The 23294-nt window shown below is 43.2% G+C and overlaps 3 protein-coding genes across 4 annotated transcripts; all 3 read left to right on the forward strand.

Moving 5' to 3' along the window:
• The first annotated feature begins 5095 nt into the window (after window positions 1-5095).
• tmem161a (transmembrane protein 161A) lies at window positions 5096-9276 on the forward strand. The gene is made up of 11 exons (XM_037250004.1): window positions 5096-5246; window positions 5742-5845; window positions 5925-6008; window positions 6218-6309; window positions 6408-6564; window positions 6649-6864; window positions 6936-7079; window positions 7145-7258; window positions 7316-7490; window positions 7663-7759; window positions 7882-9276. Exons 1-11 carry the CDS (start codon window positions 5244-5246, stop codon window positions 8181-8183), a joined length of 1488 nt encoding a protein of 495 aa, XP_037105899.1. The 5' UTR covers window positions 5096-5243; the 3' UTR covers window positions 8184-9276.
• A 150-nt stretch (window positions 9277-9426) lies between these two features.
• On the forward strand, window positions 9427-15063 carry malt2 (MALT paracaspase 2). 2 transcript variants are annotated; one of them, XM_037250002.1, is made up of 18 exons: window positions 9427-9622; window positions 9860-10002; window positions 10650-10816; window positions 10924-11054; window positions 11127-11286; window positions 11377-11564; window positions 11650-11746; window positions 11830-11880; window positions 12290-12376; window positions 12554-12757; window positions 12845-13022; window positions 13084-13158; window positions 13225-13352; window positions 13563-13715; window positions 13791-13845; window positions 13913-14015; window positions 14245-14382; window positions 14507-15063. In XM_037250002.1, exons 1-18 carry the CDS (start codon window positions 9551-9553, stop codon window positions 14792-14794), a joined length of 2418 nt encoding a protein of 805 aa, XP_037105897.1. In that variant the 5' UTR covers window positions 9427-9550; the 3' UTR covers window positions 14795-15063. The 2 variants fall into 2 exon arrangements, with proteins under 2 accessions (XP_037105897.1, XP_037105898.1); XM_037250003.1 differs by having other exon boundaries at window positions 9509-9622; window positions 9834-10002.
• A 103-nt stretch (window positions 15064-15166) lies between these two features.
• On the forward strand, window positions 15167-21474 carry safb (scaffold attachment factor B). The gene is made up of 21 exons (XM_037249855.1): window positions 15167-15454; window positions 15715-15805; window positions 16148-16212; window positions 16310-16495; window positions 16576-16632; window positions 16786-16819; window positions 17498-17906; window positions 18191-18234; window positions 18308-18408; window positions 18514-18663; window positions 18738-18817; window positions 18921-18958; window positions 19048-19124; window positions 19193-19335; window positions 19416-19518; window positions 19639-19835; window positions 19913-20075; window positions 20180-20244; window positions 20602-20660; window positions 20809-20857; window positions 20936-21474. The coding sequence occupies exons 1-21, from the start codon at window positions 15302-15304 to the stop codon at window positions 21042-21044; spliced, it is 2373 nt and encodes a 790-aa protein (XP_037105750.1). The 5' UTR covers window positions 15167-15301; the 3' UTR covers window positions 21045-21474.
• The last annotated feature ends 1820 nt before the right edge of the window (window positions 21475-23294 follow it).

Here is a 23294-nt window from a genome sequence, read left to right on the forward strand (position 1 = left end):
GCCCACAGGCAATCGGCCATATTATTAAGTAGATTACATTTATTCTCCGAACCGTTTATCCTCACTAGGTCGAGGGCGTGGTGTTAAATAAAAAATAGCAATAAGGAATTAAAATGGTATAAAAAATTTATACAAATATAAGACTTATTTTGAAAGCATGAATGAAAGAAAATGGCAGCGATAGTGACAGAATAATTATGTATTACTCTTACTCCTCCTCCTGCTACTGCTACTACTATTACTACCACTATAATACTAACAGCAATACTAAAAATAGTAGAAGTGTATAAAACATTTTCAGAAACACAATTTTTTTTTTTTTAAAAGCATAAAACAACAACAATAATAGTAATTGTAATAATGATCACTATTATTATGACCTTCAGAGAAAAGGGAAACATGAGAAACACCGCAGTAAAATGCATTTCAGGTTTAAAATTGTATGCATATTATCTTATCTCTATTATTGCTAAATGACTATTCTCATGAACCAGTCAACAACTTCGTGCATACAGATGCATCAAGTTGCAACAAATTTACAAGGAATGGACGTCAACTCGTAAAATACAGAATTTGCACAAGTATAAATAGGTTTCCAACGTCCTAGATTTGGTTTTGGCGGGTTTAGTGACCTTCAATTTTGAGGCGCGCCCAAATCAGTTCTCAACGTAATCAATGGCGGCATCTATCGGTGAGGAGTGGCACAGTAAGGCCCGAGAAGGGGGAAAAAAACGGCCTTCATTCCGCGACAACCTGTCCCTCGCCACGCCCACTTTATGACATTTCAACAAATCCCCATTATGTAAACACGTTTAATATGAATCATACGAATATGAGCTATTACCGCTGCTTCTTAGATTCAACCGAAGGAAATCAACGCGAACCAATCGGGATGATGGAGGCCTTTTTACACGGCTTCTGATTCAAAAACCGGATCCTTGTTTTATTCCTAAAACCGTAACTGCTATTTGAAAAATCATAACTGCAAAATGTCAAATTTAATTGGCTTAACAAATAGAGGCAATGTGCACTATATCCCTCCAATTCAAATAATCAAACGCGCTTTGTGCATGAGCAATTCATTTGCACAAGCACTTGAAATGACGCTAACGTAGGCCTATATACTGACTATAACATACAAATAGATCGTACGATTAAAATTTACGTTGTAAATGTAAATCAATAAACAAAACACACGTTTTATCATCTATATATCATAGCCAACTCAAACTTTAAACAATAAATCCCATAATGATTCATTAAGCTGACTTCTGGTTCAGTAGTACTACTACTAATAATGATCATAATAGTAATAATAATAATATTGGCAATGATAATAATAATTAGAAGAAAAAAAGAATAGGTGCAATATTTAGCATAGTAGTGGTGGTATTGTCCAGCATATTGTCAATATTTGTAAATTGAGTTATGTGGAGGAGATTTAATTGAAAATGTTTTGTGCAAAAACTTTGCAGGATGGATTAGCATTTTAAAATAATTAACATGATTGTAAATTACAATAAAAATTCAAGAACAGGCTCAAATATTCTATTTACAACCTATCAATACAGCATTAAGGAAATGTGTTTAAAATGTATTTATCTATTTATTCAGGTAAAGCTATTGATTGATCATAAAAATACTGTAAAATGATTTCCACTGTTAAAATTATGTAGCAAAATTATTTTTCAAAAGAAAAACATTTCTGGGCTAAAGTATAATTCAAACAAATGTACGTTTCTTTTAAAAAATACATATTTTCCCCCCCTTACAAGTGAATTAACATCTTAAATCCGATACATACTTTTACTTATATTGCACTGAAAGACAATTAGCATCAATAAATACTCTAAAAGCTTTGCACATATTAATCTCTGGTTTTATATGTTGCAGTGCATTTCCATTTACACTTTTGTTTGTAATGTGCTATTAGACAAACGTATTTGATGTGATTAGACACAAAAGTGACAACAATAACGAATATATGACACAGGTGGAAGTTGCATGCCTAAAAATGGGAAGTAAATTGATCCGATTCCGAGTCGCTATGCATGAGCAGTTCAACTCCTCCTGTTGAACTCAAATGGTTCGCAACAATAATAATGACCCCATTCAAGTGGACACCTCTGGGAATTGTAATGTCTGCCCTTTAAAAAAAGGGCTTGACCCAACATGGAGGACGTTGCAAGGGAAGTCCTAATATGCAGCAAATATTTGTCAGCACTCAGCATTTGACATGTGCAATAACATCACAACGAGAAATAGAACATACATTAAAATATCCAAAAATAAAATGGGAAAAAAACTATTTCCCTTCCAGTTTTTACTCTTCCAATATAATTATCACAAAATTACTATATCATACTTCCAGGAAAAAAAAACACACTCACACTTTTGATCTGGCCTGCTATGCAATTGCAAATGCTTCAAAAAAAGAACTCCACTAAAAACACACACACACACACACACACACACACACACACTCTCAAATACATCATGATAATATTGTTCAATGCTTGCTTCTGGGTCTTAAAAATATGAAATGGCTCTTGATAGGAAAAAAGGTGCACATACAAAACTGCTCATGCAGAATGCATAAAAAACCCCAAATAAAAACAGACACAAACACCTGTGAAGTTATCATTTAGTGGTAATAAATAGCCAACTTACATTTTGTGAAGAGATGCCGACAGTGGGGAAGAGAGGAGACGTCTGCTCATCCCCGGCCACGTGCAAACCGGACTAGATTTTTTTTCCTAGACGCTTTCCTTGTTTAATTGGAGACAAGGGGGCTGAATTTTATGCAAATGAGCACCGGCATCAGTCTGGCTGGCTGGGTAAAAAAAAGAGGGAAGCAAAAGTCTCGCCTCCTTTCCCAGGCAGTTCCCTCGGTCAAGTTCAAGCGCATTCAGACAGCCTTGAATGCACACGGCAGATTGATTGGGGGAAGGTGGGTGGGCTATGAGAAGAAGAGGGAGGCCGTGGGGGTCTAAATTTCATGCAAAGTTGACAATTACAGACCCCCTTCATTCAATTTCATTTTTTTGGGGGGTGCATTGAGGCCTGTTGTTTTAAATCTTGAAAAACATTTCAACCTGTTGGTTATTTTTAACACAGCAGTGAAAGGTGAAGAATTCAATGTGGGTGTTTTTCTTTGGCTTATTTGTGGCCGATCAGTCAGATAAAGAAGATCATTTGTTCAAAATTATCATATCCATCTTTGAGACATTTAGGTGGTGACCTGCTTCCCTTTTATGCTTTATGCGATTTTCACACACTTTAATCTCATCATGTATGTGTGCATTAATTCAACGTTATTTAAATCAACTTAGTGTGACAGTGAAGGCTCTTCACGACTGGTTCCCACAGCTCCTCTTGCAAGATTTCAAGAAAGAGCAGAGAAAAAAAAAAGAGGCTGCAAAATGAAGGCAGGGGGGATGGGGCACCATAGCAACATTTGCATATATTCAAATCTGCCCTTGAAAGGCCGGCCGCGCACGAGGCCAGACAAAAGCGAGCCAATGGCGGGGCCAGAAACCCAGTAGCACACTGGGAGAGACGCTGGGAAGGAGTGTGGGAACCGTGAGGCCCCCCCCTGAGCAAGGAAGGAGGGAGTAGGGGAAACACTTATTAGCTGGCGTGAATTTGCATTTTATTTGTGTCTGTTTTTACCTCGCTAATTTGTGGCTGGCCGCTCACTAGCCACAGATGGCTAACATGGGGATGGGATTAGTTGAGGGAATAATAAAGGAAGGTGTGTGTGTGTGTGTTTGGATTTTGATGGCATGGGTCCTTCCAATAAACATTTATAAATTTTATAAAATCATACCAGTAAGAAGGAGCAAATTCATAATAACACTAAAAAAAAGTGAAACTACTTAATTCCGTAATTGATATTGAATTAATAAAAAACCCTCACTTCTGTGAAGGCTTTGCGGGTTACGTTCCTCCTCAGTGAATATCAGCGTTCAACTTTAGAAGGTCTTGTGTATTTGAAAGTCCACATTTTAATTAAAACCTAATCGTATCCATTTCCCCTTCCTCGCTCAGACTAATTTGCCTCGAGGCTTCGCCCGCAGCAATACCAACACCGAGACACTTTATGAGAACGTGTTCATTTTACGCAATGTATGTTTACCCATGCCTGCTTGGTGATGCAGAGTAAGCCACCAGAGATGTTACTTGTGCTGCTTCTCTCATCACTATGTCACGCTTTTGCACCCAAACGCGCAAAGCGAAGGATCAGCCACATCTTACGGCAGGAGGAGCGCCACCAATTAGCAGCATGAGGGGATTCGACATTAAATTGGCAGACCACCCAGATAAAACCAACAGATTTGAATAGGGTGAATGGATTTGGATAGAAGGTCCTCGGAGGCCGTGGCGGTGCACCGTCTGAGGCCTCACGTTTTAAAAAGGATGAGCTGATATTATGATGCATGCGCAGGCTAGGTGCAAGGATTTTTTACGTCTGCATGGACGATAATGGCCACTGGTGGCCAAACTACTTAGAATAATCTCATTTTAAGAGAAGATACGTTGGAAATACTTAATTACTATGTATTGCTACAACAGAAGGGAAAACACAGATTGCACGTGTTTTCATGACAAAGTACGACATGGAGTGTATCAGACTTTAAAACTAATCATCTGGCTGATTCTCATTTTCACCCAGTGAAACGTAAAAGTACATGCCAGAGGAAGCATGAAATGATGTGATTATCATTCACACGTAAGGTGTTGCGACTCATATAACAAAGAAAATAAGAAATAATTTTTCTAAGGTCACACTTAATCTTGAGGACATTTTCCCACTCTAACCATTGATTTTCATACAGTTGGGTAATAGTGTCACAAAGATAACTCGATTTTATATTTGAATTTGTTAATACTTTGATGTTAATCTTAAGGTCAGAAACAACTTAGGTACAGCAACTTATTTTGTACATTAGTTTTGGGAATGTTTTAAGGGCTCATTTCGCAGCTTTTACGAGTTGTAGAAATTACAGTTTTCACAGAATACTTGAAGGCAACGCCTGATTTAGAGTTACATCCGGGATTCTATAACGATTCCCCCGCCGTACGTTTGGGGGCAGTCACATTTTTCAAGCGGGAAGGAGCCTGACACTTACGTCACAGAAGACGAAGAAGAAACTACACATGTTCCTCATCAGCTGTTGCCACCGCTCGTGAAGACTCGGCTGATCTTCGTCGGTGCAAAAACATAATTCTGGAGGGAAAAGATGGTAAGTACATTGCACTCATTTTGAAAATTGCTGTTAGATTTGGCACTGACATTGTTTCGCTTCGAGAGCCACCGTGCTAATGCTAACGAGCTAACCCTTCAAGCAGCACTGACAGGTGCATAAGATTGGCTAAATTTAGCACAACCGCCACTTGCCTGCTTCATTCATTTACTCTTGTCTTGCTACACACTCTTCAAAGAAACTGTGTTTTGTTTTTTTCGAACGTCGTGAGTGAGCTCCGTTGCATTATGTGATCCTGGATTGAATTTACCTGGAGTGTAACACAAATAGTCCTCCCTGGAAACACGCAAACCTTTGTATGGTTTTCCTGTCTATTTATAAATGTTAAGGCTCACCCCCAGGGGGCGCGCTCGTATTTATTAAAGCTAATTTTGACAAATTCGGTGAGTTATGGTGAGCAGTCTTGAATCACAGTTTGAGGATTTGAATTTCATCCAATCTTATCCGTGACCTGTTTATCTGTCCTAACACTAGGCGCTGATGGGAATCCAGCTGGTTGTCAGTTTGCTGGCAGCCAGCATCATGCAGAGGATGGCGCCACATTGTTCCTTTGCACGCTGGCTCCTTTGCAATGGCAGGTGAGGCCACTTTCCTGTTTGTGGGACAAGCAGACGTATTCTTTTTTTTTTTTTTGACGAATTTTTTGTTCCCTTCTAGTCTGTTTCGGTTCAAACATCCGTCCGAAGGGGAGCTTTGCGCTCTGGCTGGTAAACAGATGCCCAAAACAAATAGAAGAGATAGGTAAGACAACAGATGCTGCAGGAGAGAATGTTGTCCTAACAATGCCTGCAAGGAAACTCATGTATTCCAGCCCATACTTCGCTAAACTTTGCTTCTTTCATCCACCACCTAGTCTAAAAAAAAAAAAAGCTCCAGATAGGATTTCTCTAAATTAATTTTTTCAAGTATTCCTATGCAACATCAGAAATATGTTGGGGTTTTATTCTCAGGAGACAAAATGGAGAAAACAAGCCTCTCACTGTGCCCAAAGACATCGACCTTCACCTGGAGAAAGCTCCAGTCAACGCCATGGATGCTCTCGGTTGGGCGACGGCTTCTCAACGCAACATCAACTAATGCTTCCACGTATATTAAAACAAAACTCACAATTATTTTTTTCCTTGTTTTATTTGCTCTCAGTGCTACGTTTCTTCCTGGAGTACCAGTGGCTGATTGACTTTTCCGTCTATGCGACGGCTGTCTTTCTTTTCACCGAGTGTTACTACTGTGTGGTGGACGCCAGCAAAGAGGTGAACATTGGCGCCATCTGGTGTGTCCTCACCGTTCTTTTCAGCCTGTATCCTTTTTGTCAACATTCTCTTTGTGAGCTGCACTCTTGTTGAAGAAGCAGGAGTTTTCTTTCTTAACTTGCATCGTTCAGCAAAACCCTCCACACGCTGATGAGCCACTACTTCCGCTCGGAGGAGGGCGGCGAGCGTTCCGTGTGCCTCGCGTTCGGCTTCCTGTGCCTGTTGGTGGCCATGCTGGTGCTGGTGGTCCGAGAAGACTACCTGGAGTTTGGCTTGGAGTCGGGCTTCTCTAGCCTTTTCGACAGCCTGGAGGTGTTCGCTAAGCAGCAGGGCTACGCCGACTGGTCGTAAGTTAACCGCGAGCGTCGCATCACTGCTGTCAGGAGTAATCAATCGTAACTCGGATGCTGGTGTCAAGGGTCCCTGTCACCAAGCTGACGGTGAAGCTCGGACTGGCCGCCTTCTGCGCGTACGTGGGCGCCCTGATGGCGTTCCCCGGCCTGCGTCTGGCTCAGACTCACCTGGACGCCGTGGAGATGAACTCGGAGCGTCCGCTCATCCGGTGCGTGTCGAGAGAAATATGACGGCGCTCCAACGCGATGCTCACGTCCCCGTTGTCTCCTGCAGGTTTCTGCTACACGTGAGCTTCCTGTCTCCAGTGGTGATGTTGATTCTGTGGGTCAAACCCATGGCCAGGGACTTCCTCGCCAACGCGCCCATGGGGAAAAACTCCATCACGCTGTGAGTGCATATAACACATTCCACTTGAAAACAAACTAATTTTTCGTGGCCTCGCAGGGTGTCCCGCGATGCCTTTGACAGCGTGCGGCTGTGGACCGTGGTGGCGCTGTGTGTCCTGCGGCTAGCGTTAACTCGCTACCACCTGCAGGCTTACCTCAACCTGGCCCAGAAGTGGGTGGAGCAAATGAAGAAGGAAGCTGGACGGATCGCCGCCATTGACATTCAGCGGAAGGTCAGGCTGCCATTTCATGTTCACGTTCGGACGATACTTGGATTTGTTCCCTCCATTTTAGGTTTCTGTGTGCATTTTCTATGCCCCAACCGAAACTATTTTTAATAAAGGTATGAGTTAGAGATAATTAATTGAATTAAATAAATGTGTATTTGTGTGCCTCCCTCTCCAGGTTACACGTGTGTTTTGCTACCTGAGTGTCGTGACTCTGCAGTATGTGGTTCCTGTGCTTCTTATCCTCTTCTCCACGCTGGCCCTCAAAGCACTTGGTTAGTAATTCCTTTACCCCTTTAATTTGACATTCTAAAATGGATTATGTGCCATATATTTTTATTCAAACATTATTGAAGCACTTTTTCCCCCAATGGTTTGCCTGTTTTTCCTCTGCCAGGAGGATTCTCTTGGGACGGTGCAGACGCGACCCCCGACGTGACACCCGCTTCACCGATGCCCACGGCAGCGCCGGTCATCTCAGGCGCTCTGGAGGAAGACGAGGAGTCATTCGAGGACATGGAGGAGGACATCCAGGAAACGGTGGCCCGCCTGTCGGAGATGTTGGCCGCTCTGCGCTCCGTCCTCACGCCGCTTTTCTTCAGGGGCTTCTTCGCCTTCTTCACTTGGTGGGTGGCGGCCTGCCAGGTGATCAGCTCGCTTTTCGGCATCTACTTTCACCAGTACCTCATGAACAACTAGGGCCGCACACAGATGCACTGAGCTTTTGGGCGCTCTAGAAAGCGTGCTATTGTTTGTGTGAGACCGGAGCCGGCTTCTGGTATGAAAACAACACACACACAAAAAAGATGTGTTCTGCAATTTTATGCAACATTTCAGACTCAAGCCCGCTGCTTTAAATGCTGCATTTGTGAGCAATCTTATGAAAACAAAAATGTTAATATTACAAGAATAAAGTCATTTTATGATGGGAAGGATGGAATGTAATAAGCAAACTTTAAATGATGTAAAGTTAAAATAATCTTTTCACTTTTACTAAAAGTATTACCTGTTCATACAAACATGCTGTTAATTAAATGAACTTACTTGTTTCTTTATTCTTGTAATATGACTTTTTTATTATCAGATAAAAATACTTTTATCGTCTATCGACGCCCCAATGGAGTCTGGCTGTGTTGTACTTTTTTTTTTTTTTTTTCTACGATTCATTTGCATGATCTGAGGTTTGAAATGCTTCAATGCATTTTGTACTTTTTAGGGGGCAAAAGCTGCCAGAAATAAGCAGGTTTGCTTTCTGCTCATCGTTGCTGATAGTGATAGGATAAGTATGTACTTTTTATTGATGATATTGTATCATCAAGGAACCGATTCAAGAGTGCTATTTTTCTTTTATTTTCATTATGAGTGTGGTTGCAACTTTTTTTGATTATGTATATTTTCCCTCCACATTTCCCAAGTGCCTAAAAGCTCAGGGATGTTTAATATAACCTTTTTATCCCTTTGTGGGACTATTTTGAAGTAGCTTGCAAGGAGATTAAATTTGCTACACTTTTAGTTGCATCGTTTTAATTGTTTTGCCACAGTGGCATTTGTTTATTTATTTAGTAACATGTTATTATATCCATTCCCAAAGGGGAATTTGTTGGTTTGCATACTTTGCATAGGATCAGTGGAGTTGTTTTGGTCTGAATTCATCTTGAATACTGTGAAGTCCAACTGAATAATATTTGGAAAATATTTGAATGCATGGTGTGTATTTTTTGTATTGTTTTAATTTTTTTGTTCATATATTACTGTATTTCTGTGTTAGTAAAATCAGTATTTCTTGCTGCCATTTCCTTGAAGCTACCACTGAATTGAAGAGACCGATATTTTCTTTTTGAGTATAATACGGGAGATCTTTAACCGCTTGATCTCAAATATTTATTCAGTAAATAATAAAACTTACGTGTAATAAACCCTTAATTTCCGTCCATTTAGTCTCACTGCGGTCGCCATGGCAACACGTACGAACGAGCCCCCGTGTACGGTGAATGGAGCAAAATGAGGAAGCGAGATGATCATCTGAGGAGAAACTTTTCACATTTTATGAGCCTCTGGGTGTTCAAATGAGTGACATAAATTCTTGTATAACGAACAGAGACACTCCCGCCGCTACTTTGAAATCCATCGTCGAGTCGGTAAGTTTTAAACCAGATTTGTCACGTCGACGTGATGGCGGAAGTCTAAATTTGGAGTGTGTTGAACTTCGTTACAAGTCGTAATTAAGTTGTAGTTTATTTTTGGTTCCTTGTATTTTTCTAAAGGGGAAATCCCACTGCTAGTGTACCGCTACTTTCACTACTAGTGTACTGCATACTTTGACTATTCACTACGCGTTTCTGTTTTCAGTGACTTTTTTATCTTTTTCACAAAAGACGGGAATAATGGAGGAGTGTAACAGTCTCGCAAAATTGTCCAAAGATGTGCTCGACAAACTGGCCAAGATGTTGGACAACTCCACTTGCGGATGGAGGCAACTGAGCCAAGTTGTGTCTGAAGACCCAAAACTCAGTTACAGGTGGGCCTTGAACGCACCATCGACAGTCGTGTTGAACGTACTGAATTACGTAAGATTTTCTGGTAAATGAGCAAAAGTCTTACATGAAACATAAAATATATATTGTTGAGGAATTGTATTGTTGGTTGTATTCTGACTAGATGGTTTGGTATAGCTGCTGACGGTAAAATTAAACTTTTTGAACAAAAGTAATGATACCTACTGGGCATTACTGGTACTACAGAAAGTGAAAGTTGAAACTGGTGTATTTCAATGAATAATTTTTTTTTCGAAACCTAATCGAAGTTTTGCATATTCTAGATTCGCATATTCACCTTTTTGTAATATTTTTGTGATTTATTTATTTTTTTACTTGTTTTTTCCCACGGGATTTACACACTCCATCTTGTTGTTTTTCTGGTAAACATATACAGTACAAATACAGGTTATATTTTTCAGAAAGACAGGAGCTAAGATTTGAACTCAGAACTTCAGAACTGAGACACCTTACTAACCACTTCTTCTGTTGCCTAGTTCACTTATTCAATTTCATTTTTATTGGGAAATTGTAGGACAGCGAATCAAAAGATGCAAACGTGTGTAGTTGAATTCATCATGAACCTTTTGGGAGTTTACAGTATATCTAACACTGAATTCCCCCTGTGCAGTGAAAGGGATGTGACCAACTGCTCGCTCCAGGTTCTAAGTGCAACAGGAAGCCCAGGGCGCAGCTTCTTAGCTCTTCTGGTCGACCGATCCTGCTCTCTGCTCTTTCTGCTCCAGTGTCTGAAGAAGATTGACCATCAGGAAGCCGTGCAGCTGCTCACCGCTACAGGTAGGCTTCTACCAGGCTAAATGTCCACCCAAAGACAGGACTTGATCATTGTTATTATTATTAAAGAGCATTGACTCTAATGAGTTTTTGCTCTTTATGTAAAACAGCAACAGAGCAGATCCAGATCACGGTCCATCCCAACTCCGAGCAGGCCACATTGGGCAGCAGAGTTGTGTTGACCTGCCGAGCCTGTGGGCCTCCTGGATTAGTTTACCAATGGTTTAAAGGCAAAGAAGAGGTGAGCATTGTTATTAGCAATGACCGGATATCGAGATCAGATTAAATTATTCTATAATTGTCTCTGCATTAGATTTTGGAAGCCAGCGGACGCACACCCGAGCTCGTTGTGTGTCCTTTGGGCCCCGAGCACAAGGGTAGCTACATCTGTAGGGTCAACTATGGAGACACCTGCGTCTTCTCCCAGTGGGCTCGGGTGCGCTTGCTCCGTTCCAAACCTGGCTTGAGTCCAGGTATGACCCTCCAAGTGAACATTATGATTTTCACACTTGCCCCGCCACTTTACAAAACTCCATGAACCTTTTCAAACGTTGTCAATCCAGGCTGCAGCATCGGCATGTTTTCAGGCTCATCCACTGCCGTGCGTATCATCTCCCAGCCTCAGTCCCAAATGGCATCTGAAGGTGACACGCTGCTCCTGACGTGCAGTGCCGTGGCCAACCCCCCTGCCCAGTACCAGTGGTACCACAACTCAACTCCGATGCCACAAAACAAGATACGTTTACTCAAAGTAAGTCACCCTCATCTCATATTTTGCAAAACAGGGTAAAATTTCCAAAGGTGATCAGCTACAAGTTCCGTTTCTGACTTTCCAGATCCCGTGCGTGACCACAGCACACAGAGGGCAGTACAGATGCAAAGTGTTCAATTTGTTTCACGAAATGTGGAGCGAACCTGCAACTGTCACCATAGGTGAGACATAATCGATTATTTTTTTAATACATACTGCATGACTTTTATCTGTATATAATGTCACGTTTTCCTTTCATATCCAGGGCCAACTTCCATCACCGATCCCTCCTGTGTAGCAGTTGACCGTGGCTTAGGTATTCTTTAAAAAAAATACCTAGTCATGTAAAGTGGAACTACACAATAGAGATGTGTTCACTACTTCGTTACTTATTAGTTCTTGTTTTTCAGTGTGAACACTAGAAAAAGACAAAGCACTGGACAAGCAAGATTAAGTGGTTAGAAAATGTGCCTTGCCTCACAGTTCTGAGGCTTGGTTTTGAAGTTCTGCACTCATGTCCATCCACATTCCATAAACATGGAAGTTCATTAGTTAAAGTCTCTGAATGATCCATAGGTGTGAACATGAATGTGAATGGTACGCGTCCTGTGATTGGTTGGCAACCAGTGTGGACCGCACCTCAACTGGAAAAGGCTCCAACTTGATGAGGATGTGTGCTGTAGAAAAAAGATAAATGGATATTTGAATAAATGGTGCTTTTATAGAATCCGAGGAAGTCGACGGTCCAATCGTCTGTGAAGAAGTACGTTCGCGGATGACAAATCCGCCGCCATCATCCAACCAGTTTTTTGGTAATGACAATTTTCTCTTTTTAACTCATTCACTGCCAGACCAGTTCAAATGGCCGTGAATGGCAGTGAATGAGGATTATTTTTTTTTAGCAGCTTCAGTTGAAACCACTTGACATCCAGTCAATTGAAAGGAAGTTTATCTTTATACACTTATGACTTGACTCTTTCTCTCCCCAGCCACAGACAAGGTGGCTCTCCTCATCGGCAATCTGAACTACCACCACCGCTCTCAGCTGTGCGCCCCCATGGCGGATGTCCACGAGTTGAGCAACCTCCTCAGGCAAATGGACTTCAAAGTGGTCTCTCTGCTGGACCTCAATTGGCAGGAGATGCACAGCGCCGTCACCGAGTTCCTGCTACTCCTCGGAAAAGGAGTTTACGGTGAGCTTCAAAATTTGTTCTAGGTCAAAAAGTCAAAACAAAGTTTCCTGGAAAAACAAATGCCGCATATTTGTCCTCCTTGCACAGGCTTGCTCTACTTTGCCGGTCATGGTTATGAAAACTACGGCAACAGTTTCATGGTGCCCATCGACGCGCCACCATCATTCACATCCGAGCACTGCATTTGCGTGCAGAACATACTAACCAGGATGCAGGAGAAGGAGACAGGACTCAACGTGTTCCTGCTGGACATGTGCCGGAAAAGGTTTCACATTACATCTTATGTGACGCCCCCCTTTGTGCTTGAATTCTTTTCATTCTTTTAGAAATCCCAACGATGAAGTCATAGTCCAACCTGGACTGTTGAAGGTGACGGCAAATGTCGTGTTTGGATATGCCACGTAAGTTGAAGCACAATAGTGTGTATTCATGTGAAGACCAATTCATGGCTACTTTGTTGAATTCAGGTGTGTCGATGCGGAGGCTTACGAAGTGAGGAAAGAAGATGTATCCAATGGCATCTTCATAAGTTTCCTCAAGCGGCGGATTTGCCAGGATGAGAAGGTCACGGTCATGCTGGACAGGGTGGCAGAAGGTTCTTTTTTTTTTTAAGTAAAAACTACAAACCATTTGAAGACGCCTGACAGATAAAATGGAACTGTACTGACATCTAGTGGCGATCTGTTGACATTACTGATATGTGACTTATCCCAGACCATAAATTGGTTACCTTTGTGGTTCCTTAATTCGTATAAATTATAGCGCTTCTGGCTTCCATAATAACCCACCCTCTTTGTCTAACCAGACATGGGTCGATTTGAAATCACGCGAGGGAGGCAGGCTCTGGAGCTCCGCAGTAATCTCTCCGAGCGGCGTTCCCTCACAGACCCGATTCAGATGTTGTCGAGCTGCTCTACGGCCAACTCGGCTCGCAACTTACAGTGGGCTGTTGCTCATGGTACTTAAGGTCAAACCACTCAATATAATCTTACCACAGAAAACTTGATTTGAATGTTTCATTTTGTTTTTACAGTTCTACCAAAGAGCCTTTTTATCCATTTTGATTGTGGTGTGAAGGTCCAACTTGGGTTTGTATGAAAACAACTGATGTCAGTTCTTCTTCTTAAAATAATAATGACATAATATGCTGTGTAGATTTGCTGCTGAATTCTCCAACATCATGGTCGTCTACACACGTATACTGGACAAGCCCAAAGAGATTGCTTCGTGCTCGGCTCAACTTATTGACTTCCCTGAGGTATGATCACACACACAAAGGTGCTGATTTTATTTTTAATGTGATGGAAGAATTTTTTTCTGAAATTCTGAGCACAATTCAAACCCTGAACCTCCGACTATGAGGCAGACATGCTTCACACTAGATCACTGTGCTGCTTTGTGATTTTGTCTATTATTTGATTTAACACAGTTGATGTAGTCATTTTTATGACAATTTGCATATTGGTAAATCTGTCCTCTAATTGCAGGATGTGGATATTGATTTAAAGAGGAGCAATCAGGAAACTCTGGTCAAAGCCGACAGTTTCTTATTAATCAATGAACAACTCGCTTCATCCGAGCTGCCCGAACTGTACACTCGCATTTGCAGCCTGCAGAGACTCAAGGTCAGGCTTTTTTTTCATTATCCATCCATCCATCCATCCATCTTCTTCCGCTTTTTTTCATTATGATCAACTCAAATTGCCTTAGGGATGCTTTTATTTGATTAAGGCCTGTTATGTTTTACAGAAGGAGCTCACGTTCACCGTCTGCCTCCGTTACATCTACGTCAACCTGGAGGAAGAAGTGGAGGAAAGGAAAGCGGTTACGGTCGGCAAACCGCTGGTTTCCAAACTGAACCTCCACCAACCACGAGCGAGCTCAGCCTCGTCATCCCTCAGCCTGGACTCGTGCACTATCTCTGAGGTCTCCTCCTTCTCTGAGGACTTTGCTCCATTAGCGTCCAACGCATGGTCACTATTCGCAAATGCTAACCCTGATAAATGTAGGGACAACCCGAATTATTATTCCAACTAAGCCTTAGCAAATCCTCGCTTATAAATTAGAGGAAGAAAATGTGACATTTGTAAAAATAAAAATGTTATCTGTGCTTTATATGTACAAGTCCCAGGTCACCACTGATTTTGTTTCAATATACTGGAACTAGGCAACCTTCAAGTTACGTCATGACCTTTGACCTTTGGCATGACAAACAATCACATATAAAGCAAATAAAGAGCAACCTTTATCTTAATAAAACGGTTTATATTTTTAGATATATATTAATAACAGGTATTGTCATACAACTACACGATGTAAATAAAAGTGTTAATTATCGTATGTATAAGTAATTTGACGATAGTATTCCCATGTTTTCCGCACTGGATTTTCAACGCGCATGCGCCGTCACGACACGCACACAGGGAAAAACTGTCAGGGGGGGACTCCATTTTGAGGTCGAATTGCACGCTGCCACCGTGCAGAAACAGCGCGTTTTGCTACATTAACAACTACAAAAAGTGGGTTATTCTACGGTCCAAAGCGATGGCTGACCCATCGACCGAGAATGACGTTCCGGAAGGTGCTGAAGTTCGCAAACTGTCGGATCTGCGAGTTATTGATTTGAAGGCCGAGCTGAAGAAACGAAACCTTGACGTCACCGGCAACAAGAGCGCGCTGTCAGAGCGCCTAAAAAAGGTCTAACTTTGATCTTTAATCAATACAAGAGCCATGTCAGCGAGAAGCCTACAGATATGTTCTTACGTGATAGCATTTCAATCTGCGCGAGTGCGCTGAATAACGTCACGTGACGAAGTTATGCTAGCCAACGAGCTAATGGTCGCCATCGTGCTAACGAGGCTAAAGCTATGAGTTTGTTTTAGTAGGGCCCTCGAGTTTAGTCTTTGTGATGTGAATGTTTTTGTTTCATTTTTTAAAATCCACATGCACTCATGCAGGCTATCGAGGAGGAGGGAGGAAACCCGGACGCAATTATTCTTTTTGTGGAGTCGGCGCCGAAGAAAGCCGCACCGAGACGTGCTGCAAGAGGTGCTGCATACCGAATGACTTTATATATGTGTGCGTGTGGAGCAGACGTGAGCACTAAAAGTTACTACAACCTCACCCATAAACGTTTTACGAGATGGAAGTGGCCTCCAAACCTAGAAAACAGTTCAACTATGATGTTCTAAGTGCCAGCCTGAGAGCAGTTTGACATAAACTTCAATTGACGGCAGGGGGCGATAAAATGTCAAAATGGCTGCACTTTGACGTGGATGAAAATGTGTGGATGAACCTGCTTAATTCTTGTTCAAAAGCATTATTTATCAGAATACCTATTTCAGAATTCTCTCATATCTATCTGATTCTTAATTTATTTTTTGTCCCCAGATGTAATACAGGGGACTGATGAATACCAAGATGACAATTTTGAAGATGAATCCCATGATGGTCATGTATGTTTGTTTTTTCCTCTTCTACTAGTCAATATCAAAAAGTGCTGTTTGACATTTTGAAATTGTGCAGGTGTATTTATGGTGCCCTTTTCCTCAGTATGACCACGAGAGCTTCCATGACATGGATATCCTTGACATGAATGTGCTGGACGAGGCTCACAATGACAACGGATTGTCAGAATCCGTGGACGATCTGGGGGATTTAATTGGCGGCCGGGAAGATGCGGCCCTGGATGATGACGACGACGATGTCACCATCGACTCTGAAGATGAAGCAAGACAGGTGGGAAACACAGCTACGTAAAGCAGGTGTTCTGATCATCTGGATTTGGGCCCATTGATTTATGAGAATGTTTTTGTCAGTTGGAAGACTCTGGAGGGTTGGACGAAGAAGATATGTTGTGCTCTTCACTTTACGTGGTAAGTTTTTGGGCATCCCCCCCCCCCTTACAGTGTTTGCTGCTTTATTGCAGTGACTGCACCTCCTATTGTTAATTTTCCACCTATCCGTCTTGAATGAATCCCATATTTTACAAACACAATTTAAACTAGAGCACACGGTTTGTGTTTCAGACTGCCGATGCTGAGGAGCTATTAGCAGAAACAGGTAATGTATAGAAATGGTCAGGAAATGGGTCTTTCATTGCGCTTAGCTTGAAACGCCAACACAACCTTGAATTTCAACGCGAAACAGCGAGAGAAAGAGAGGGAGACTGGAAGCCCAAAAGGGATTGCTGTCTTTGTGTTGAAATTTGGTAAACAACAGTTGTTAACCTACCTGGTTACCGTTTTGGGTCCATTTTGAGTGTTACCGCGTTGACGCACGTTGACAGCAATCGCACTGAACGCGAGTCAGGGTGAGCCGTTGCAGGCTGCCTACGGTGCTCCAGCCGGCCGCTCGAAGATCCATCAAAGCCACGGGGGCATCTTTGGTAGAATCAAGGATATGAATCTGTTGGACTTGAAGTTTTGCTCCGAGGACACTTTGAAGCCAAGCCAAAGGACTGTTACAAGCACAGCCACGATTGCACCTCTCTTCCACCATGGACTCAGCTTGGCCGATTCTCGACCTGCGAGGCAAAAGAGTTAGTCCGCCCCTCCTCCTCCCCCCGCCCCTCTACATGCTTGGTTATCTTACTACCTTTTGGGCCCCCTTCCAGTCTCTCGGTAGGGTCGACCTCAGGTCATGACGTTCCTAATCCAGGCCTTGCCACTCCTCCGTAACCATTGCTGTGTTTCAGAAGTGATTAAACTGTGTGCCATTCTATTCCTGTTAAACCTGTAGAACATGACAAAGTAGCCGGGTCTTGTTTATCTGAGCCGCTTATCGAAGACCGCCACCCGAGCCGTGAGACGAGCACCGATGAAGAACAGGCTGCCACCGCCGGCGGGGAAGACAATGTGTTGACCGACACGGGAGCCAAAGCCGACGAGGAAAACGACCGGGATGCTCTTGAGGCAGACGCCACCGAGGCCGGGGAAGCGGGGAAGCCCCCCGAAGAGACATTGGACAGTAAAAATGCCTTGGAAGCCGTTAGTGTCAGCAAAGAGAACGATGGGGGTGAAACTGTTGGTTCAGAATTGGGTTCTAAGAAGGGGGGTGAGGATGAGAAGACAGAAGAGAATGCGACTGCGGATTCCGCCTCGGCAGTGAAAGAGTCGTCCTCTGTTGAGGGCGAAGATCAGAACAAGAGGTTTGTTGCTTTCTGTCTACTCGAAACCAAAATGGCTAGCTCTCTTGCATTGGCTCTTTTGCGCTAGTAAGAATTGGATGCTCTTTTCAAGGCGGTAACGCAATTCAATACACTTTTACACATCATTTCCCAATGAGTAACACACTGGGGTTGTCGGGTGGGCCTCCCCCGTTTACTCACTTTTAAACGCCCACAACGGCTTGAGCGTCGGCACTTTTTGTCTCAAGACGCACAAGCTTGTCCAAGTAGTGTCCTCACTTGTCGTCGTTTGGATTTGTCTCTAGCTCCGAAGACAAAGATGGCGGGGATGAGGCCAAGGATGAAAAGGGTGAGTTGATCATGATAGGTTCCTCACACTGGTGATCCTATGCTGATATCATTTTTTTTTTGGTTGAGTTTAGCTACTGCGAGTCCTACAGGCAGCAGAAACCTGTGGGTCAGCGGGCTTGCTTCCACGACCAGGGCGACAGACCTGAAGACGCTTTTCAGCAAACATGGCAAGGTCAGTAGAGTCAGTAGATGAAGTATCAATATTTGGTGCGATAATGTCGGGGTATGTCATGCTCTGCTAGGGTGTCGCTCCTTATCCAGCTTCTTTGACATTCAGGTTGTCGGTGCCAAAGTGGTGACCAACGCAAAGAGTCCCGGGGCCCGCTGCTACGGCTTCGTCACCATGTCCTCCACGGAAGAGGCTGCCAATTGCGTCAGCCACCTGCATCGAACCGAACTCCACGGCAAGATGATCTCTGTCGAGCGGGTGAGTGCGAAATTCTCAGATTGAGAAATCTGATCACCTTTCAATCCCTTTAATCCTGTCTTAAAATATTGCAGGCTAAAAATGAGCCGGCGGGCAAGAAGCCAGCCGACAAAAATGAGGCCAAGAAGTCGGGCGATGAGTCCACCGAGTCCAAGTAGGCTTGACTGCTTTTCTGGACTCTCAATGATAAAAACATTGAGGAGTGTTGGTTCAACTACTAGTAGAATGATAGCTAACTAAAGTTCAATATCCTACAGATCTGGAAAAGATGAGGGAGAAGGAAAGGATGGCAAAGGTGAGTGAAGGCCACCAAATCTCCCCACCGGCCTCTCAGTTTTATCGAGCTACATTATAGTAATGTGTCCTGGCTCTTTGTTTAAACAGGGGACGAGAGGACCGTAGTCATGGACAAGTCCAAGGGCGAGCCGGTCATCAGCGTTAAAGCCAAAAGCAAAGAGCGAGTAAGTGTCTGTGATGAAAGGAAGGAAAAATGGACTCTCCTCCTAAATGCCCTCTTCATCCCCGTCAGAGCTCCAAAAGTCAGGACCGCAAGTCGTCCAGTAAGGAGAGGAAGGACATCCTGTCGTTTGACCAGATCAAAGAGCAACGTGAGCGAGAGAGGCAGAGGCAGCGTGAGCGGGATATGCGAGAGGTGGAGAGACGCAAATACAAGTAAGGGGCCACCCGGGGAGGAACGTAGAAGCCAAGTCGACTCGGCGCCTGACAGCAATGTATCTGCGATCTCTCTGCAGCGATCGCGGTCCTCCGGACGGCCGCTCGGAGCGTGAGCGGATCCGCATCTTCCGTGAGAAAGAGGAGCGGCAACATCTGATGAAGAAGAGACACTGGCTAGAGGTCAGGTCACAATAGTTAGGCTACTTTGTGAAAAGGGTTTAATTCAAATGTCAAGTTTCTGGCGGGATTTGTACTGCTATCGTGAAATAAAACCCCTTTCCACATTTGCTCATCCCCCAGTTGGAGAGGGAACGTCTGGATGCGGATCGTATGGAACGGCAGTTCCTGGAGCGGGAAAGGATGCGAATCGAGTTCGAGAGGCGTCGGGAGCAGGAGCGCATCATGAGGGAGCGCGAGGAGATCCGCAGGCAGCAGGAACAGCTCCGCTTCGAGCAGGATCGCCGCCCCGTCAAGAGGCCTTACGACATGGACGGCAGGTTAAGGCCGTTTGATTACGGGGACTGCCTTTTCCCGCTCGCACGTCCACCACACCTGACCAAATCGTCGCTCTCAGGAAAGACGACTGGCCCGACAAGCGCATGCACATGGACGACCGATACCGCTCGGACTTTGGACGGCAGGATCGTTATCAAGACTTTGATCACAGGGATCGAGGGCGGTGCCAGGACGACATGAGGGGCGGCAGCCGTGGCATGGGCGGTGACAGAGATGGTCCAGTAAGAAAAGAAACCAGAAAGCCAAATTATTTATATACACACATTTTTTTCCCCTTCATAATTTGTCTGCGTGGCACCTAATTGTCAACTCATTGCGTTTGCAGCATTTCAACGACAGACACGGCCGCGACTCCTGGGGCGGCGGAAGCTACGACAAACGCATGAACAGGTGAGGGAGGGTACACGCCAGCTGCCATCATTTCAAGTAACTCCTGACTAAACATTAAAGCCTGGTCAGATTTGACAGAAGCATGCTCAAGAATGATGTTTAATGGTGCAGTGAAACAACTAATAACTGGACTCAAATCTAAGCACAAAATCTTCAGTAGGTCCATTGGAAAGTTTAACATTGCGAGCAATTGACATAGCCTGGCATTGATTTTAAAGCGTGCATTAAAATCAACAAAAGCATTGATTCTTCCAGTAAAAAGAACGAGGTCTGTTTGTTTTGTCCATCCAGTTCCACCTCCCTTGGCAGAGGTAACAAAGTGTCAGCGTAGTTTTCTAAAATTGAGGTTTGTTGCAGGGATGGAGGCCGAGACTGGGACTCAGGTCGGAAGATGGATGGCGACCGGCCGTGGCAAGGTACAAATAAACGCTTTGACGCCAAATTGCGTGTGTTCAAAATGAATATTCGTGAGTCCTCCCCCAAACCAACCCAAATCATGCGTGTACCTTGTATGTGTTTTCTCCTCACTCAATAATGCGCATTTATGTCGTGATGCATATTCAGGTCGGGATGGGATCCCTGGCCCGAGCCATATGCGTGGCGGCATGGGAGGGTAAGTTGCTTTGACTTGTCGTCTTACTCGAGTTTACTCGCAAGTTATTAATATGTTTTTGTGTATGTGTGCCATCAGTCGCGGAGGCTACATGAGTTCGTCCCAGTCTCTCTCGGGGGCGCTCAACCGACAAAACCAAACCATGCAAGGCGGCGTGCAGGGCGGAGCCTTCAATCGACGCTTCTGAATTTTCAAACGTCATAACAATACTGCGATTTATTTAGTTAAAACAAAAAAGTCCACAAGGGAAGGAATTGACTATTTTGTACTTTTTCTTTTTATCTGGATTTCTTTCCTTTCAGCAACGCTCTCGCTTCCGTGTCGTAGTGCTCACTTGAGTGTCTTGTTGTTGTAAATTGAAATGTTTTATAGACCCATGGTTGATGGACCTAACCCTCACCCACATTTCATGATCAGCTCACACTTTTGTGTCGCTGCAAAGCAATGAGTTTTGTTTTTTAAATGGCCTGTCGGAGAACATTTTCTCAATGAAGTTACATACTAATCGTAAGAACTCTTCTACGTTTTTTTTATCATTTGCATCCCAGCTAAAAATGTTTACAGTCGTTCTTGATTGTTTGTGACTGGTAATAAATGAAGAGTGTTTGTAACTGAAAGCTGCTGATATATTTTTTTGTGTGCTTATTTTCCTTTTTGGCTCATTACAATAGTGACACTGAGTCAAGTTGTCCGTTAAATCAGATTTTAAGTTCTCTAGGAAGTGGCCTCAATTTTGAGAAGATGTTCAATGATCAACAGTGATTATGAACGGTAAATATAAGGAGGGGCAGACTTTAGTAACCACCTTACCTTTGCCGTTGAAACGACTTTACAACTGAGTCACTGTACACATTGGTAAATTCGAAAGTGGATGAGGTTTTTCTCAAGTTGGATGAAACATCAAGTTTATTAAACACAATATTTAATACATTTGTCGTTCAAAACTAAAGGCTGATTTCATTGATTATTTTTTTGGCCAATATTTGATAGTTATTTCCTACTTGTCCGCTAAGCGGCGCCCTTCACTCACAAATAAACGCAAACGCGTCTTTCAAGCGGCGTACAGTGGATCATTCCTCTGTTTACAGACGTAAGACGTTTCGAGGTAACGAACAGCGTAAGTAATAGTTAATATTCTGGGCCTAAAAGGCTTTTCATACAAATATTTAAAATAATTATAACTTTAATATTGCATTGGTGTTCGTGAATAGACCATGACAAATTATCCACCTGCATTGATTTAATGGAACACACAAACCGGAAGTTGAAGTCATTCAACACGTCAACCAGGGCGAGAAAGAGGACAAGTTGGAGGAAAGTGGACGCAAAATTCATGCTGGTTCTCCATCTTGTGTGAGATGTTTTACTTCAACTCTTGGCCTTTGGTACGTGTTTATTTACTTTACTTCCCCTGTGATCATAGCAAAGCTCAATGTCAATGTATGTGAAGTGATGCCATCGCATGACGTCATTGTGGTTAGCGTGTCTGCTTAATCGTTCTTGAATACAAAAAACATGCATGTTACAGACTCTAAATTGGGGTTGGCTGGTTATTTCACTCAAGTGTCATGTTTGATATGAAAAAGGAATTAAATTAAATGCAGCGGTTTTTTTTTTACTTTCTGTATGATAATGAGATGGTTTGTCAAATTACAGTGCAAACATCCACCGCGGGGGTCACGGACTACTCTGAGAAAATCCACGCAGGCACGGGGAGAACATGCAAACTCCACACAGGGAGGGCCGGAGGTGGAATCAAACCGGCACCTTCTGAACTGTGAGCCAGATGTTCTAACCAGCGCGCCAGCGTGCCGCCACAGTGCAAACAGCAGATGAGTAATGTGAGTCTTGTTGTTCTGATGGCAGACGTGTTCAAATATTTACTTTTGAGAGTTAAACTAAGAATTTTGAGAGAGAAAATTGATTTTGCAGGAGAACCATGTTGTTTTGCACAAATTGTTTTGAGAAAACAAAAGAAGACTTGTCGGTCACCAAGGGACGATGATGTGATGTCGCAACTGCCAGCTTCACAATTCCACTGATGACAGAATTGATGCAAAGTGTCTTCTAAGTGTCAGCAGCCGGTGTGATGCAAAAAAGAGCAAAGGTCAGAACACATACGTGCACACACACTACAACTAAGCATGAAACACTTGCATGCACATCTTAAACTAAAATCCCTGTGGGGATTTTATCTGCGAGGCTCAAGTCTACTAAACACAAAGATGCATAGCTAGCCTGAACCAGATGATACACAGAGTGAATAGTCGGCATTCTCCCTCAACAACTACTGTGACGTGAACTGATGTCTGATGTAACCAAAACTGAGCATCTGATGACTCGAGGCGTCTTTGCGTTGAGAGCGTGTCACTTCCAGGGCTTGATGTTTACTTCTGTACGTCTGTGACTAATTAACATTTGAAGGCTTTTTGTGTTG

The sequence above is a fragment of the Syngnathus acus genome, chromosome 4 (assembly GCF_901709675.1).
Source record: "Syngnathus acus chromosome 4, fSynAcu1.2, whole genome shotgun sequence".
NCBI classification, from domain to species: Eukaryota; Metazoa; Chordata; class Actinopteri; order Syngnathiformes; family Syngnathidae; genus Syngnathus; species Syngnathus acus.